The sequence below is a fragment of the Rhodamnia argentea genome, chromosome 2, assembly GCF_020921035.1.
Source record: "Rhodamnia argentea isolate NSW1041297 chromosome 2, ASM2092103v1, whole genome shotgun sequence".
NCBI lineage: Eukaryota > Viridiplantae > Streptophyta > Magnoliopsida > Myrtales > Myrtaceae > Rhodamnia > Rhodamnia argentea.
In genome coordinates, this window is record NC_063151.1 from 23,428,016 (window position 1) to 23,445,542 (window position 17,527).

Consider the following 17,527-nt stretch of genomic DNA (forward strand, 5'->3'; position numbering starts at 1 on the left):
ATAAATTCTAACAAAACACTCCCATGCACACGTAAAAATAGCATGAAATGTTCTGAACCCTAACATGCCAAATGTGGCCAAGGTGATTTGAAGGCCATGGACTCGGGAGGAAGTATTGCTTACCCTAATTGGAAAATCTTGCTAGGTGGGTTTCTCTAAAATCCGTGAGATTTCATAATATGAGAACAGGAGGAATAAAATGAAGGTATTTGTAATTTTAAGAATAAATTAAGTATCAAAATGTGGATAATGACAAGCAGAACAATATTATCTCTAGCCAAAAAAAAAAAATAGTCAATGTCATTAGAAATATTAACTCAAGTTGGAAGATTAGAAAACACAAGAAATATTGACCGACTAATAATGAAATCATTGTGCATTCAAACGGCTCCTCATTTTTTAACTTAAATTGCTTTCGAGGACTCTCCGTTGACTAGAATTAAGACCGGTAATACCAGTTACGGATAATAACATATAGATTAAAGGGTGAATAATGAATTAGTAAACGAAAAAACTACCCTGCTCATTCGAATCTCATAGAGAAGGGTGCGGAAGGACCTAAAAAATTACAAGATAAATCTTAGGATTGAATGAGTCACGGCTATAGTTTAAAAAAAAAAAACCAATTCAATAAAATACTATACAAATTTTACCTGATATAGCTCCAATACTTGATTCGTAGAGAAAATTGACATAATCATGTGACACCATACCCTACACTGTTTCTAATTGATCAAAAGTCAATTTATAGTAAAGTATTTTTGTTTCTTAAAAACAAAATAATAATAAGTACTAGTAACGATTAAAAACACCTACTTCTTCTGCGATTGCAAATCATATTTTGAGAACAGGTATAGTGACCGGTCTGAGCCAATTTCCCAACCGAGTGAAAATCATTATTGAAATACTCTTGACCGCCAATGTGGGTCAAGTGATCACAGGTTATTTTCTTCTTTCTCGTAATGCCTTATATTCTGGAAGTAAGCTAAGACGCCACTTTAGCGCCACATCACTATTTAATGGTGACTAGCCCACCACATTAGTAATTTCATTTACTTTTTTTTTTTAATGTAATGACCAATTTCAACAACCTTTTTCTTTCTTTCTTTATCTTCCACCATAAATGTAAATAAGGTACGTGTATCTCATAAAATCGACATTTAAATTCCCCCACAAGTTCGACCGGTTGCCACGAACTTGTGAAACTAATGTATGGTCAGAATTGGACCCATAACTAATCGTAAATAACTGTACTCTCTTCTTAACAAAGTCCAACCCAAAATTAGATCAATGTGAGTTAACCACCATGATCAATGCGAGTGGATGTCCGTCGCCCTCTCGGATTTCTCTCTCTTCCTTCAATTCTTTGCCGTCTATCAAAGCGGGTTTCCAACGCAACCGAATCTTCAAGTTCAATTCCAGCTCTGAAAATAAAGGCATAAAAGAGAGGGTTTGGGTCTCTCTCGCCGTCCAGCCACGGCAGCTTCCTCCACCGTCCCCCTGCCAGAACGACGACGAGAGCGAAGGCGTAAACCGGAGGAGCTCAGCGAGGGCCATCCATCCCAGGCTCAACGAGGCTACTACAACGGCAACTACAGGGGATAGCGAGTAATGGAGCATGGAGGTAACAATGAGGCCATGGCCCCGCTGTGGAAGATCATCGCCGTGGCGTCCATCGCGGCCGGCGTCCAGTTCGGTTGGGCCCTGCAGCTCTCCCTGCTGACCCCATACGTGCAGCAGCTCGGCGTCCCGCACGTGTGGGCATCCTTCATCTGGCTCTGCGGCCCCATCTCCGGCCTCCTCGTCCAGCCCATCGTGGGCTACTTCAGCGACCGCACCAAGAACCGCTTGGGTCGCCGCCGCCCCTTCATCATCGTGGGCGCCTTGTTCGTTGCCGTCGCAGTCTTCCTCATTGGCTTCGCAGCCGACCTCGGCCACATGGCTGGTGACCGCCTCGACCAGAAAATGAAGCCCCGTGCCGTGGCCATCTTCGTGGTCGGGTTCTGGATCCTGGACGTGGCCAACAACATGCTCCAGGGCCCCTGCCGCGCCCTCCTGGCCGACCTCTCCGCCAACGACCACAAGCGCATGCGCGTGGCCAACGCCTTCTTCTCCTTCTTCATGGCCGTCGGGAACGTCCTCGGCTACGCAGCGGGCTCCATCTCCAACATCTACAAGTTCCTGCCCTTCACCGCCACGATCGCCTGCGACGTCTACTGCGCCAACCTCAAGACCTGCTTCCTCATCGACATCGTCTTCCTCGCGGTGGTGACCATCAGCGTGGTCGTGTCGGTCAAGGAGGTCCAACAACCGTCGCAGATGGAGCTGGCCAAGGGCGAGCCCCAGCCCATGACGCCATTCGGCAACGAGGTGACCTCGGCTTTCAAGAACCTGTCCAAGCCAATGTGGCTGCTCTACTTAGTGACTGCCCTCAACTGGGTGGCGTGGTTCCCGTTCATTCTCTACGACACCGACTGGATGGGCCTCGAGGTGTACGGCGGCAAGGTGCAGGGGACGACCGCGGAGAAGCGGCTGTACAACCTCGGTGTTCACGCTGGCTCCTTGGGTTTGATGCTTAACTCCGTGGTCCTCGGTTTCGCCTCCCTAGTCGTTGAGCCCGTGGGTAAGATGGTGGGCGGCGTCAAGAGGTGGTGGGCGATTGTCAACTTCATCCTGGCTATCGGCTTGGCCTGCACCATCCCCGTGACGAAGATGGCCAAGGCGTACCGGGCAGCCCACGGCCTGGTCCCGCCCCCCGCCAACATCAAGGGCGGCGCTCTCAGCATCTTCTCCGTCCTCGGTATCCCACTCTCGGTGAGCATTCTTTCTTGTATTTCCACTTCTTTTATCAGCAGCCAGGTCACTAATCTTCCACCCAACACTGTGTAGGTCACGTACAGTATTCCATTTGCTTTGGCATCAATCTACTCATCCAGTGCTGGCGCTGGCCAAGGTGACGGATTCATCCAACTTTTGTGTCAAATAATTTGATTTTTTTTTTTTTTTTTTTGTGTGTGTGTTCTTCGGCAAGATTGAAACTGATGAAATTGTCCTGATCATCATCAATTACCTTACAGGGCTTTCTTTGGGTGTTCTCAATATGGCCATCGTCATCCCGCAGGTAATATCACCAATACGCAATAAAAAAAAATTCTGGTCTGATTTTCATTACAACCATCAGTATTGACCGTTTCCGCACTTGAAAGAAAGAGAGAAGACAAGATGAAGAAACCCTTCCGCAAGACGTTTATAATTCTGCATGAGCCCACGTGAAGAAATCAGCCGTTCTTATGACATACTTCATGACACCGACATACTAACTTTTGGACCTTCCTCGAACAATTACATGTCAAACATCTTACAATTACCGCCTTTCTCATGATATCCCAAGAGAGAGACGTCGACGTACCATAAAAGTCCCATTCACCGCGCAGCCAATAGAGGAACACGATCAGTTGATGATCCGATTCGATGAGATGAGATGCCATGGAAGATGATTAATTCAGATGTTCCTCCTTTGTGTTTTTCTAATTTGGTTTTGTAGATGATTGTGTCCGTGGTAAGTGGGAGGCTCGACGAGGCGTTCGGAGGAGGGAACTTGCCGGCATTCGTCATGGGCGCAATTGCAGCAGTCGTGAGCGGCCTCATGGCTCTGTTCGTGCTCCCGAACCCACCCTCACAGGATTCCATGCTCGCCCTCGTGGCCGGTGGTGGACACTGATCGGAAAAGCCGGAGCATCTTGACGTGCCTCTCGAGCACAGAGTTTGTTTGTTCTAGCCCACTGAAAATTGTTATTTGAGTTTGGCGACGACGTCAAACTCTCTGAAAGATAAAAAAATCAAAAGGATCTCGTCATCCTGTTTTGTCCAAATATCCTCTTGGGAGATCCACGTCATCCCTGTGCACCGGTCAGTCTTTCACAGCTCTCGCCAAAGGCCTTGCCCCAACTATGCAAAACACACGGTGATGATGTGTGGATTTACTGTTAGACTATCAGGGAAGCATTTCCCAATTGAAAATTAAACCGAAAAATCGAACAATATAAAGAAACACATATAAGTTAATAACATTGTAAGAAAAATATGTATATATCAATGTCATGGCATTTTATTGTAACATTAGGTTGTGCTTTTGCGGAGAAACTAGAATTCTAGGCCCTATTTTGCGAAGATGACTTTCTTCTTCAAGGGGAAAGAAGAAATAAAGTTAGGCCCCTGCTTTTTAACCGCCTTAGCCAAGTTGAAGTTTTAGCAACATATAGTCAGACGAAAGTTTAAAATTTAAAGTACTGCTCCCCTAAATAATTGACGAAATATAAGTGCATAATGATGAAAGAAGTGCTTAAAAAAAGTGCCATTTTGTCTTAATTTTCACAAGTGCCGATACTTAGGGACACTACCTTCGTCACATAAATTTCTAACATGTACTTTCACATATGTCAAATCTCTCTTACATCTCTAGAATGATGCCGCTATCTAAATTAGTAATTAGAACATACAATATCGTCTTCAATAGAGTTGCAACATTCATAGCCTAAGTAGCACCGACACGCGACATGGCACGCCGACAAGTCATTTCTCAAAAAATAGAGAATTTTGACACATTAGGACACGTTTTATATGTATATAAGGATATAGGTTCGTAAAGATATCGGCGGTGAGTTTCTTCTTCTTGTTCTTCTTCTTCTATTAAGAATTCACGATTAGTTTGTTTTTTAGAACTAACTTGGCATATTAATTTTGGGATGGCTGAGTATATGATTTAAGATATTTTTTTTCATAAATTTATATTTTGACCGATAATTTATTTTAAATGCTTAAAATTAACCCCGTGTATGTTGAAATGGCATGTCGGGATGCTGGACTTGACTATTACTGGCGTATCTAGACCACCGACCACGTGTCGGTCGCATGTCCAAGAATGTTGGATGTGATATGAAGGCTCCCAAAGAGTGTTGGTACTTCCTAGTTCGTAATGCGAGAGTGAAAACTAGTTGCTATCAAGGGAGAGATCCTTTTGGCGTCCCCCACTACATTTCAATCTAATTTTTCAAATTCTTAAGCAGATAAAAAAAATCAAAAGGAAACGAAAATCTGTACTCCCTTCTGTATCCCATCTATCTTTCACTCCCTCCCTTTTAATTTATCTCTCTGCGAAAGTCATTACTCCTAAAATTATGTCGTCTCTCCATCCATCCTTTACATTATCGCATCATACTAAAAAAGAACGATTTTCTCAGCTGTAAATCTAAACGTAACAGCCATTAATGTGCCATGAAGCGGCCGGAAAAACGATCATTAAAGTGCCATGAAGCCCCCGCATAATACGGATTACGAGCACGTTTTGCTTGTTTATTAGCTTGGAGCCAGCTAAAATATCACATTGCCACCGCATCGGCACGTCGATTTTGACACTGTTTTCACTGTTACAATTGGTGGAATGGTCATAATCCGATATTGGAGTCGATGGAGACTCAAGAGATTCAATCGGGTAACTTCTATGATCCCGTGGCCTCCGGTATGGACCCTTTCCCGTGCCCACAGAAACTATAGTTCAATTAATTCAAACCCCATATTTCGGTCAGATAAGCGGAACTTGAGTACCGTAATGAACCCATGTTTTGACAAAGTGCGACATCGCGAACCGGACGAAGATGCGACTAATTTTGTTGTTGTTGTCAATAGTTGTAGGGCGACAAACTGAGATGATTTCTTCGCCAGAGTCTTGCGTGTCGTTCGATGTTGGGAATGTATAATCGGTTTGCTACTTGTGGAATGGATATAGATTGAATGTTTGGAAAGTTTCGACTTTGTTGGGGAAAAATTACCAAAACAGTTTTAAATTTATTATAATTGTGTCGATTCAGTCCTAGTTTTTTTTTTTGCCAATTCAGTCCTAAAATTTTTACATTTATGCCAATTCGGTCCATTTGGTGGCCGATCTTGACGTGATACTTTTTTAAATAATATTTAAATGATATTTTTTAATTTTTATGATTTTTTTATTCTTTTCTTTTCTTTTCTTTTCTTTAGTCTTTTTTTCCCCAAACCCTTGGGTCGAGACGCTTGGCGAAGAAGTCTCAGCCCACGCCTAGACCAAGGGTTGGGGTAAAACTAAACTAAAGAGAAAACGAACAAAAAAGAACAAAAAAATTCAAAAAATTATTAATATATTATTTCAAAAAGTGCCACGTCAACACCGGCTGGTCAAATGAATTGAATTGGTACATATGCAAAAGGTTTAGAACTGAATTAGCATAAATACAAAAAGTTTATGACTAAATTTGCAACAACAAAAAAAGACTTAGGGCTGAATTGGTACAATTGCAATAGGTTTGGGACTGTTTTGGTAACGCTCCCATTTTTTCATGAGTGATGTGCTTGGAATGACTTCCAAATATAAGAGCAATGGTTTTTGCTGGTTTGTTTCTGCTAAAGTTTCTGTGACATCTTCTTCTCTCGCTCCTTGTATGGAACTGAAAGACAGGTACAGAATTCTAAGTGTGGAGAAACGAAAGTAAAAAGGTGTTTGATAATGGTTGAATATTAAGTGCCCAATTATATTAAATTTTCTGCCAAATTTCGAATTCCGAACGCCATTAGTAGGTTTTAACGAAATGCTTCACAAAATTCTAATTGCCATTATGACCATAAAAAAAATTCTAATTGCCATCAAATATTCTTTCGATCCAATGAATAAAGTGATCTCTTCTCTACCAAAACAAATCAAGTGATTTTGTTTTTCATTTGAATGTTTCAAGTCAAAACTACTTATGAAATGCTTCCTTTTGCTTGGATATTTCTATTTTTAGTAGACTGAGTTTGTTTCGCAGAAAATGGATGATTCGAAAAATATTTTCCTAACAACAATCACTTGTATCGTTTACAAAAAGGAATAAACGAAAAATATTTTCACCAAATATAAGTTGTTATCCACAGTGAAACTATTTTTTATTGACTAATTATTTCAAGCGATACAAGCAATCGTTTTGAGAAAAATATTGTTAAAATAATTTATTTTCTGTGAAATAAACGGAGCCTTAATTGAGTAATTAAATAAGACCTGAAATAAATTAACTTAACCCGCTGAATTGTGACCGATCAAACTCAAATTTCCAAAAGGTCAATTGCCATGTCATATTCAACCCAAAAAATATTGCCATGTTACACGTGACAACAATAGCCTGTAGCAGGAGACATTTTCCGCCACATAAGCCCGATATAACCGAGAGATGTCTCGTCAAACTTTAACCAATTCAATATTTCATTTGGCTAAACATGAATTTTTTTTATCTTAACAAAGAGAAAAAGAAATATTAAAACAAGTTAAATAATTGACACTTGCAATGAAATGTAACGGATCAATTTAAATTTTCAAAAGGTCAACGACTCAATTTGACATGTCATATTACGTGACAACGATGGCTAATAGCGGGAACATGTCTTCGCTATTAAGCCCTATATAATGGAGACATGTCACGTCAAAATTTGACCAATGCAAAATTTAGGAGAAATTTTAAATAAAGGCTCCAAGTGCCCCCATTTTCTTAAATAATAGTCTAAAGTACTTCTTATCTCCGTTAAAGGCTCGAAATATCTTATTTGTCTCAAATAAGGGCTTAAAGTGACCATACATGTTTCAAATAAAGGCTTCACCTTCCCAACTGAGCAATGACATTTTCATGAAAATATAATTTTAACTTAATTTTTAATAAAATTAAAATTTAAAAAAGTAAAAATAAAATAAAAGAGAAAGGAGATGCAGATGGGAGGGGGCCGCCCTCTTGCTTATGGCCGCTACCCCACCACCGATGGGGCGGGGTCGTAGGCGCCTCGACAAAGGCCAACAGCCCCACCGACCAAAGGCGAAGACCGGAGCTAAGAGAGGGTATCGACCCTCTCCCGGACTAGGCGAGGGTCACCGGCCCTCACCCAGGTCTAGGGGTGGACCTAGGCCCTCAATCGGACCTGGGCGAGGGTCGCTGCCCTCGGCTAAAGGGTTAGCAACCCTCCCCCTAGTACAGCCTAGAGCTACGGCCCTCTCCTAGCTCTAATGAGAGCTAGCAGACTAACATCCCCCCCCTCCCGGGGACGGTGGCGTGGGGCGGCTGCCATAGGTGAGAGGGCAGCCCGCTCCTACATGTATCTCCTTTATTTCTTTTCTTTTTTTGGGCAGTTTTAGTTTTCTTAAATTTTTTTGAAAAATAGAAAAAAAAAATGACGAAAATGCCCTTATAAACCGCCGAGTCAGGCCCTTTTTTGAAACCGATATTGTGATGGCTTGAAAACTCTCATATGCTTGAGAATGGATTAGTATTTAATGAGTTCGGATTATGAGGGATTTTTATCCGAACACTAGAGAATTTTTAAGGAATTATTAGTGGCTCGGTATTATTTTTAGGACACCATGTGTTGGATTTAGGTCTCATCGAGTCAAATATGTGTGAAATTCGGACTATCAGGGGAAAAATAGGACATGTGGCCACACGTGGGCACGTGGGGGGCCATGTGTTGGCAAAGCGGTGTGCTACGTGTCCTGTAGTGCCATGTGGCACACATGCGCACCGCGCCCGTGTCACGTGCTTGACACATGTCGCACTTTAGCATGATCGCAAGCTACTAAGCCACCTAAGCTAATTGGCCTTTAGTTGGTTCCCCTATATATACCTCTAAAGTCAATTTATTCGTTATAAGATTGTCAAAACGTTGTCATTCTACTTGTCTAAAACCATCGATTGCCCTAGCCAAGGCCGATCGCCGTCGTCATCCACGACCGCCGCTCGGCCGCAACTCGCCGTGCGCCTCACTTTGCCCTAGCACCGTCTGTCACCTTGGTCGTCCACAACCTTACCCACTCAGCGCCCTAGCTCGGCCATTTGTTCTCCCATCCGATCATTCATCCGTTCGTTGGATTCTCGAATTATCCAGGCAAATAGATTTATAGTCCTTGTTACTATATATTCTATGTTTTTGCTGTTGTGGGCATTGCTTGCCGATTTGTTTTGGTTGAGATAGCTTCGATTTGGATATTCTGAGATTTTGAGATCCTATCCTTAAGTAATCCTAGTTTTTGGTTTGATAAATCTTGATTTATAGTGATTATGACTCTAATTTGATTTTGGATTCTGATTGAGTCCGGAATTTCATCCTTTGGATTACCTTTAGATTCTGATGAGATGACACCGTTTGTAATCTTATGATTCTATAGCTAGTTTAATCGTTTGGCCGAGAAATCTTACTTGCGGAGGAGTTTCGGCTTATTCCCGTTGATTAATCATTTTTCAAATGAGCAAGTCGATAATGGAAAATAGTTATGAGAAGTGAAGATCATGGACAAGGATGAAGTTGGTGGATTCAAAGTAGATTACCTTCTTTTATAAATCTTCCCATAGTTTTTGAACTTTTGTAAAGAACTGGTTAACGATATTATAAAATCGGATATTTTGTGCTCTGGGTGTTTTGTCGTTAATAGATGCGTGATCTGATTAGTGAAAACCATGAAAAGCCATACCCTTTTATAGGCGTGCTTACCTGTTTGGTATTTTGTATTCCATACACTTGTGCCCTCATGGCCGGCCTGCTTGATTTTATAATTTTTAGAGCTTTTGCATATGCCAATTACTCCGAATAAGAAAAAAGATTAATTAAAGAAAAATGCGGATTTTGGAAAGCCTTCCTGTCGGGATGTGGCGATACGAGACACTACAGATATAGCTACTTTAGGCCATTATTTGAAACAATTTTCACTTCAGGCATTTATTTGAAACAAATATCAACTTTATGCCCTTATTTGATAAAATGAGAGCACTTGAGGCTCTTATTTGAAATTTTCTCTAAAATTTATATTTGGCAACTAACTCATAATTATTTTTTTGCCTTAACAAAGAGAAACATAAATATTAAAACAAGTTAAATAACCGATGCTCGCAAAGATAAAATTATCCGTTGTGTAAGTGCTTCTTTACTCTCTTTTTTCAAATCTCCAAACTCACGGATTTTTTTTTTTTTTTTTTACTCACCACCACCCGAAGGGCGCAAGACCCTTTCCGGCACTATACCGGAGGAGGCTAGCCCGCCCCACCACAGGGCCCCCACTTGTCCGACGCGTTGGGAGGATTTTGAACCTTCGACCACCTTACGCCTTAAGGCCAAAGAGCTCAAAGCTCACCAAACGCGCCCTGCCCACGCATTTTCATCTTTGCAATTATCAATAATTTAATTTATGAAGTGTGCGGAAATCTCTTAAACACAAGGGTAATATGCAACAATTACATATGCAAAATTTACTCTTACGAATTCATTAGTGATCTTATTACTCTTACTTAACAAATTAAAATAAGGGAACACAATAATTTTCGATGCGCTAATTTTTTCGTGACATGCGTGTTCGTTATTTTTAAATTTGAAGTTTCTTGTTAAGTATTTACAATAGAGGCATATGAAAATAAAAATAAAAAACTCATAGCAAAAACAAATATAAATAAAGTATGGAAAGGATTGTGTTTTTCAAGATTTTCATCTGATTTGGAAAGATAATCTAGTTTTTATAAAACGAGAGATATAGACCAAAGTCAAGAATGTACAAGAGATTTAAAGATCGCATCGTAGTTGCTTCGGTTGATTTAAATCATGATATTGCCCATTATTTATTAAAAAGATATGAAACACATCTTAGGACCTGGGCACGCATGAAATTCTGGTGTAAAAATTTGAGATAAAAAAAAATCCATCTTTAGATTGAAGGAAACCTGTTTAACAAATTCCCGGGGACACTCGCAAACACACGACCGATATCATTCGACCTCATAGGAAGATAATGGTGAAAATCTCAATATCTGATATCAATGCATGTTTTCTTTTTGTTCGAAATATTAATGCATGTTGATATTAGGACTGTTATCTATAATTTAATTATGTATCTAGCAGATTTTGGAAATCAATTAATGAGAATAGGAGGGGGAAATCCTATTTAGTGATGGGTTGGTCAACATGCTTATCCTTTGTTTGACCAAAAAAAAAAAAAATGCTTATCCTTTGTCATAAATTCTTGAGAAAATTCTAAATAAGGGCTCGAAATCTACTCATTTTCTCAAATACGAGTTTCAAATGAACTTTGTTTTAAATAAATGTATGAATTGGCATAGTACATTTCAAGTAAGGGCGTGAATTGACCATAGAGTTTCAAAAGGGACATGCCCTAAAGGGCATTTTCGTCATTTCTCATTTTATTTTTTTTGAAAATTTTTCTCTATTTTTCCTTTTTCTTTTTTAAAAAAATAGCCACACACGAGTGGGAGGCTAGCCCCGGCCCATTGCTAGAGGGGGGTTCACGGGGGCGGCAAAGGCCGGTGGGGTCGCCGGAGCCTCGGCGAGGGCTAGCTACCTCGTCGACTAGAGGCGATGGCCAAATTGGAAGAGGGTCGGGCCCTCTCCCGAATTTGGGCTAGGCTCACCGGCCATCGTCAAGGCATCGGTGACTTGCGGGCCTTCGCCACCTCCACCCCCTTGCCAACGATGGGGCTGTGGCTAGAGGCGGGAGCAACCCTCCCGCCTCTGTGTCGGTCTTTTATTTTATTTTATTTTTTGTTAATTTTTAAGGAAACATAAAAAAAAAAATATAATAAAAAAAAATCAATTAAACAAAAAGATGAAAATGTTCTTGAAATCAGACCCTTTTTTGAGATTTCTTGGTCATTTTAAGCCCTTATTTGAAACAACTTTCACTTTAGACCCTTAATTGAGAAAATGAGAACATTTATGGTCATTATTTGAAATAAGATTCACTTTAAGCTCTTATTTGAAAAAATGAGAGTGTTTTGGGTCCTTTTTGGAATTTTTTCTAAATTCTTTTCCCTATTAGGGGAGATGATGCAAGAAAGAGAAGCCAATATCCCAAAAAAATTCTAAAAAAAGAAAATCAATAAATGAATTTAGATATTGAGTTTTGAAAAATGGAAAATAATCTTCAAAGGTTCTCGAGGGCATCGACTAAAAACCCTTCCCCGACATTTGGCACTCCACTCGTCCACACGTGCCATTGATGCTTGCAGACACCAGTCAACCATTTCGAGATCAGATCTCGTTTTCTCTCTGAGGTAATAAATTGTGGATGAGATATTCGGATACCTTAAGAATGCTGGAAATAAAAAAAAGAAGAAGGAAAATGACCAATGAAATTATGACTTTCCTACAACCTTTGACCGCAGCTCTCTGGGAAAGTTAAATGCTACTAATACCGATACCTTTCATTAGACGACGACGACGACGACGAGTCCATTTGACCCAAAATTTATGACCCGTGGATTAAGGATAACGGGCGGACACATTCGTTGGACTTGATGCACCCATCTAAGACAATTTAATGATGAACGTAATGAGTATTTTCGTTTTGGATTAATACCACGACAAACAATAAATTATGTCCATTATGAAGTTAATATGACCATTTTTTTTTGTCACCAAGATCCTAAAATTATGCCTAAGAGTGCCACTAACACCTCCAAACTAGTTTTGTGCCTTCAAGATCCCTAAATTATGCCCCTTGTCACAACAATGCCGTAAATTTTTGTTACACTGATACAATTTTGGGTATCAATTACATGAAAAAAAAAATATAGGTTAAGTTCACATACTTCACACAAGAAACAAACCGTCCAAGCCATTAATATTTTTCGTAATCAAGATAAGATTGAACCAAACTAAAATAGTAAGAGAAAGAACCATATCGCTCAAATCGTAACTTATTACCATAGTAAAGATACTTGGATTTGGACTAACGTGCACATGAAACATGGTATGGATTTATGTCCCCAATTTCAAATTGGAAATTTGGCAGCAAAGGAAGGTGATTAAGATCAGCTGGAGACGGAAACAAATCCATTTGGAAATCGACACATTTGGTCTTTACTTTCTCGTTTCGTCGTTTGATCTTATCCAACCTGATTTGGTACGTACTTTGTTGCCATCTTATCGGATTACTAAGCACGTGGCTCGATAATTAGCCGAAATTTAATGAATTAACACCCCGGCAAATTAACTTAAAATGCACAGGGGAGTTACCTTTCCTTTCTGGGTTTCAGCTAATTTCATCCATTTTTTGCAATGCCGGTTAAATTTGTTTAATTTTCTGATAAGCACTACCGATGGGAAAAGTCTGAAAAAAATTCCCAAACCTATTACAATTGATGCAAATTCAATCCTAAACATTTTGCATTTGTGCCAATTGCATTCATCCGGTCAATTTTGGCGCGAAATCTTTAACGTGGATGCCGATTGCCTTACATGGCATGTCCGACATTAACGTAGACATTTTATAATATTTTTTTAAAATTATATTTACATTTTCTAATTTTAATTAATACGTTAAAACTAAAGTCTGCATTGTTCGCCCCTAATAATAAACCATCGGTTCTATTAAACCACCTAAGTCGGTCTAATCCGGTCCGGTTCCCGATCTTAAAGATCGGGAACCGGTCTTTCCAATTCGATTCTCGGTTTCTAGATGGGACCAGAGCGGACCGGCAACCCATGGCCTATAAGACCTATGATGACGGTTACGGTGATTGCACGCGCGGGACGTCACATTTCTTTGGCGGGATTCAGCAATTGTCGTCTTTTGGGCTTGTGACGGACAACTGTCGCAGTCATCTGACGAGGACCGTCGGTCCATGCCGCAACTGAACTAGACAATACAAGGAAGGTAACTGGGACGGCAAGAACCGCTCCCCAGCAGCAAGTAAAGGTGCGAATCCTAACGTACCAAAGATGGCCAGGAGTGATTTGAATGCCAGCGGAGGACCCCGTCCTTATCCCTCTGCGAGATGGCCTTCCAAAACTAGCGCAATGGGACATAATGGACCACAATCAATGGCAGTAGATACCCGTCGTTTTCTCGGACGTCTCTCTTCGATTCCTTGCCTCTATAAAAGCTGGTTTCCACACGGAGCGAATCTCTCAAAGTTCAATTTCTAGCACTGCATAAAAGGTTCTGGGTAGGTGGGGAAGTGATTCGGAAAGGTTTGGGTCTCTCTCGCTGTCCAGCCGCGGAGGAAGGACCCCGATACCGTAAGCCTTAAGTTCCGGGGAGGACTATACCTCCGCTGTTCGTGCTGGCCGTGGCGACGACGACGACGACGAAGACACAGACCAACGAGACGACTTCTGTAAACCACCGGCGGTAGGTAGCGAGCGATGGAGCACGGCGGAAATGGTGAGGCCATGGCGCCTCTGTGGAAGATCATCGTGGTGTCGTCCATCGCGGCCGGGGTTCAGTTCGGGTGGGCCCTGCAGCTCTCCCTGCTGACCCCGTACGTGCAGCAGCTTGGCGTTCCGCACGCGTGGTCGTCCTTCATGTGGCTCTGCGGCCCCATCTCTGGCCTGGTGGTCCAGCCCACCGTCGGCTACTTCAGCGACCGCACCACCAACAGGTTCGGTCGCCGCCGCCCCTTCATCGTCGCCGGCGCCGGGTTCGTCGCCGTTGCCGTCTTCCTCATCGGCTTCTCCGCCGACCTCGGCCACAGGGCCGGCGATAGCCTCCACACGCCGATGAAGCCCCGGGCCGTGGCCATCTACGTGATCGGGTTCTGGATGCTGGACGTGGCCAACAACATGCTCCAGGGACCCTGCCGCGCCTTCCTCGCCGACCTCTCCGCCAATAACCACAAGCGGATGCGCGTCGCCAACGCCTTCTTCTCCTTCTTCATGGCCGTCGGGAACGTGACCGGCTACGGGGTGGGCACAATCAACAACCTCCACAAGTTCCTGCCCTTCACCACCACGGTCGCCTGCGACATTTACTGCGCCAACCTCAAGACCAGCTTCCTCATCGACGTGGTCGTTCTACTGGTGGTGACGATCACTGCGGTCACGTTGGTGAAGGAGACCGTGGTCCCGTTGCCGAAGGAGCTGGCCAACGGGGATGCCGCGCCGATGACTCCGTTCGGCAAGGAGGTGACTGCCGCCTTCAAGAACCTGACGAAGCCAATGTGGCTGCTCTACCTTATGACCGCCCTCAACTGGATCGCGTGGTTCCCGTTCATTCTCTACGACACCGACTGGATGGGCCTCGAGGTGTACGGCGGGAAGGCGCACGGGACGGGCGAGCAGAAGCGGGTGTACGACCTCGGTGTTCACGCTGGCGCCTTGGGTCTAATGCTCAACTCGGTGGTCCTCGCTTTCTTCTCCCTACTGATTGAGCCCGTCGGCAAGCTGGTGGGCGGCCTCAAGACGTGGTGGGCCCTCGTCAACATCGTCCTAGCCATCGGTTTGTTCTGCACCATCCCCGTCACAAGGATGGCCAAGGCGTACCGGGCAACCCACGGCATGGTCCCACCCCCCGCCCACATCAAGGGCGGCGCTCTCGGCATCTTCTCCGTCCTCGGTATCCCACTCTCGGTGAGCATTCATTTTTATGTTTTCTATTTCCCCTTGTTCATTAGCGAATGAGATCGAACAGGAGCAACCAGGTCACTCATCTCCTACCCGACGTTGTGTAGGTCACATACAGTGTTCCATTTGCGTTGGCATCAATCTACTCATCCACTGCTGGCGCTGGCCAAGGTAAAATATTTTATCTTCTTTTCTCCGACTTCTTCAGCTAGGTTTGGAACTGATCATGATCATCAATGCAGGGCTTTCTTTGGGCATTGTCAACATTGCGGTCTGTGTCCCGCAGGTAATATAACAAACGCAATCGAACCTCAACGTGCATTACTTGATTCTGTTCGATTTGATTAGATGCCTCGGACGATGATTAATCGAGACAGTTCGTTTCTTCGTGCTTTTGTTCTAATTCGGTTTTGTAGATGATTGTGGCCGCTGTAAGCGGGAGGCTCGACCAAGCATTTGGAGGCGGGAACCTGCCGGCGTTCATCATGGGCGGTATTGCGGCTGTGGTGAGCTCCCTCGTGGCTCTGTTCGTGCTCCCAAACCCGCCCTCACAGGCTTCCGTGCCCGTCCTCATTGCTGGTGGCGGACATTGATCTGAAGCCGAAGCGTCTTTACGTAGCTTCCTCTCGATCTCTCCCCCCTTAGCAGCCTTGCATGCTCGCATTGTTCCTCCGCCTTCACCAGGCTTCACCGCCCTATTTCTCGATCCAAAATGAAGTCCGCCGCCGCGATTTAGGTTCCTTTTTTTTTTTTTGTGTGGGGGGGGTGATTCTTGTATTTCCCCGAATTCTGTAATAAATTAAAAAAAAGAGAAGAGAGAGTGAACATGCGAACATGAAATCTCTTTTTCGTGTCATGAGCGTCCAATGTTCTCTCCTAATTCTACCGTCTCTAATAAAAGTGTGTAATTGTCAAAGGTTGTCGTACCTGATATGCACGCACGGCACTGATACGAGTGATCGACGCCATGCGACTGCACGTGCTAGAAAGGACTCGTGCCAAGCAGCGGACTTAGGTTACAACTTATTTTCACAGAAACGACAATCGATAAAATTAACGTAAGAATTAATCAGTTTACCATAAAGTTCGCTATTGCCTATTAAGAATGAGAGATTCGATTAGATATGGGGTAATAAACATTACATATACTATACTCGTAAGTTCACTATTGCCCCCTTTTTTTTTTTGCCTTTTTGCCTATCTACTCATGCTCCTCGTTAGGGTGAATGTCAAGATCGTGGTCCGATAGAAAAACATTAGTCGTTATCGATCGATGCGTGAATTGCTCGAGTCGAAATAATAATAGAGAATACTTTGAGGGTAGTATATACTATCCTTGAAACCCTCTCTAGAATGTTCTATTATTTCATCTCAATCTCATTCCGAGAAATTAATCTCTCGTTGTCAAGTCTTCTCGTTAAATTCGCTATCGAGTGTCTACTATTTCTCTGTTCTTCTTTTACACCAGAGGCTTAGTGGGTGTTTTATGTTACTGCCGCTTCAATACTATCCTCTGATACTTTGCTTGTTTTGTCAAACACCAGTATAAGAACTTCAGTCTTTTAACATTGTTCATGGTGGTGATTGCCTCCTGGTCTTATATTTGGAGGAAGTTCTTTTTCTTTCTTTGCTTTTTCGTCCTGCGATGATACAAATATAAACGGTCCACGGGAAGAAAAGCATTTAAATCGTTGGATCAATTTCACATCGCTCAAGAGTCCCGGGCTAGAGCCCTTTTGAAATCTCTGCTCGTGCGTCTTCCTCTCAATTTGCACGCATCATGCTTTTCTAATGCAACGTGATCGTTGCGGATGCATAGTTTTCTGTGCTCACCGATCGATTCATTCGAAGTAGCCTCTCTTTTTTCAATAGGATTAGCCGAAAAAAAGGCGTGGAGACACGACCAGCATAATATCCACTAGAGCGTTGCCATAAGGGTTGCACGTGCTTTGATAAATGTTCGGTTTGAATCATATCTATTACAAGTCAACTCTTAACATTTTGTCTCTTTTGCGAAAAATATTGCATTTTTGAAAAATGTATTTTAAGAGGTCCTTTTCTAAGAAAATTACGATATTTTTCGATATTTGACTGAAATCCGAAAATGAATTGAAAAATATTTTCTAATATTTGGTAAGGA

At 42.6% G+C, this 17,527-nt stretch overlaps 2 protein-coding genes across 2 annotated transcripts; both read left to right on the forward strand.

The window, feature by feature from the left end:
* The first annotated feature begins 1,399 nt into the window (after positions 1–1,399).
* LOC115755473 (sucrose transport protein SUC1-like) lies at positions 1,400–3,904 on the forward strand. Its single transcript, XM_030694884.2, has 4 exons — positions 1,400–2,814; positions 2,890–2,953; positions 3,078–3,121; positions 3,545–3,904. The coding sequence occupies exons 1-4, from the start codon at positions 1,612–1,614 to the stop codon at positions 3,719–3,721; spliced, it is 1,488 nt and encodes a 495-aa protein (XP_030550744.1). The 5' UTR covers positions 1,400–1,611; the 3' UTR covers positions 3,722–3,904.
* A 10,167-nt stretch (positions 3,905–14,071) lies between these two features.
* Positions 14,072–16,386, forward strand: LOC115755524 (sucrose transport protein SUC2-like). Its single transcript, XM_030694964.2, has 4 exons — positions 14,072–15,393; positions 15,495–15,558; positions 15,630–15,673; positions 15,804–16,386. The coding sequence occupies exons 1-4, from the start codon at positions 14,191–14,193 to the stop codon at positions 15,978–15,980; spliced, it is 1,488 nt and encodes a 495-aa protein (XP_030550824.1). The 5' UTR covers positions 14,072–14,190; the 3' UTR covers positions 15,981–16,386.
* The last annotated feature ends 1,141 nt before the right edge of the window (positions 16,387–17,527 follow it).

Coding starts and splice junctions, on each gene's coding strand:
- LOC115755473 (XM_030694884.2), top strand. CDS start 1,612: ATGGAGCATGGAGGTAACAATGAGGCCATGGCCCCGCTGTGGAAGATC. Junction 2,815..2,889: donor TCCTCGGTATCCCACTCTCG/GTGAGCATTCTT, acceptor AACACTGTGTAG/GTCACGTACAGTATTCCATT. Junction 2,954..3,077: donor CAGTGCTGGCGCTGGCCAAG/GTGACGGATTCA, acceptor ATTACCTTACAG/GGCTTTCTTTGGGTGTTCTC.
- LOC115755524 (XM_030694964.2), top strand. CDS start 14,191: ATGGAGCACGGCGGAAATGGTGAGGCCATGGCGCCTCTGTGGAAGATC. Junction 15,559..15,629: donor CACTGCTGGCGCTGGCCAAG/GTAAAATATTTT, acceptor TCATCAATGCAG/GGCTTTCTTTGGGCATTGTC. Junction 15,674..15,803: donor TTGCGGTCTGTGTCCCGCAG/GTAATATAACAA, acceptor TCGGTTTTGTAG/ATGATTGTGGCCGCTGTAAG.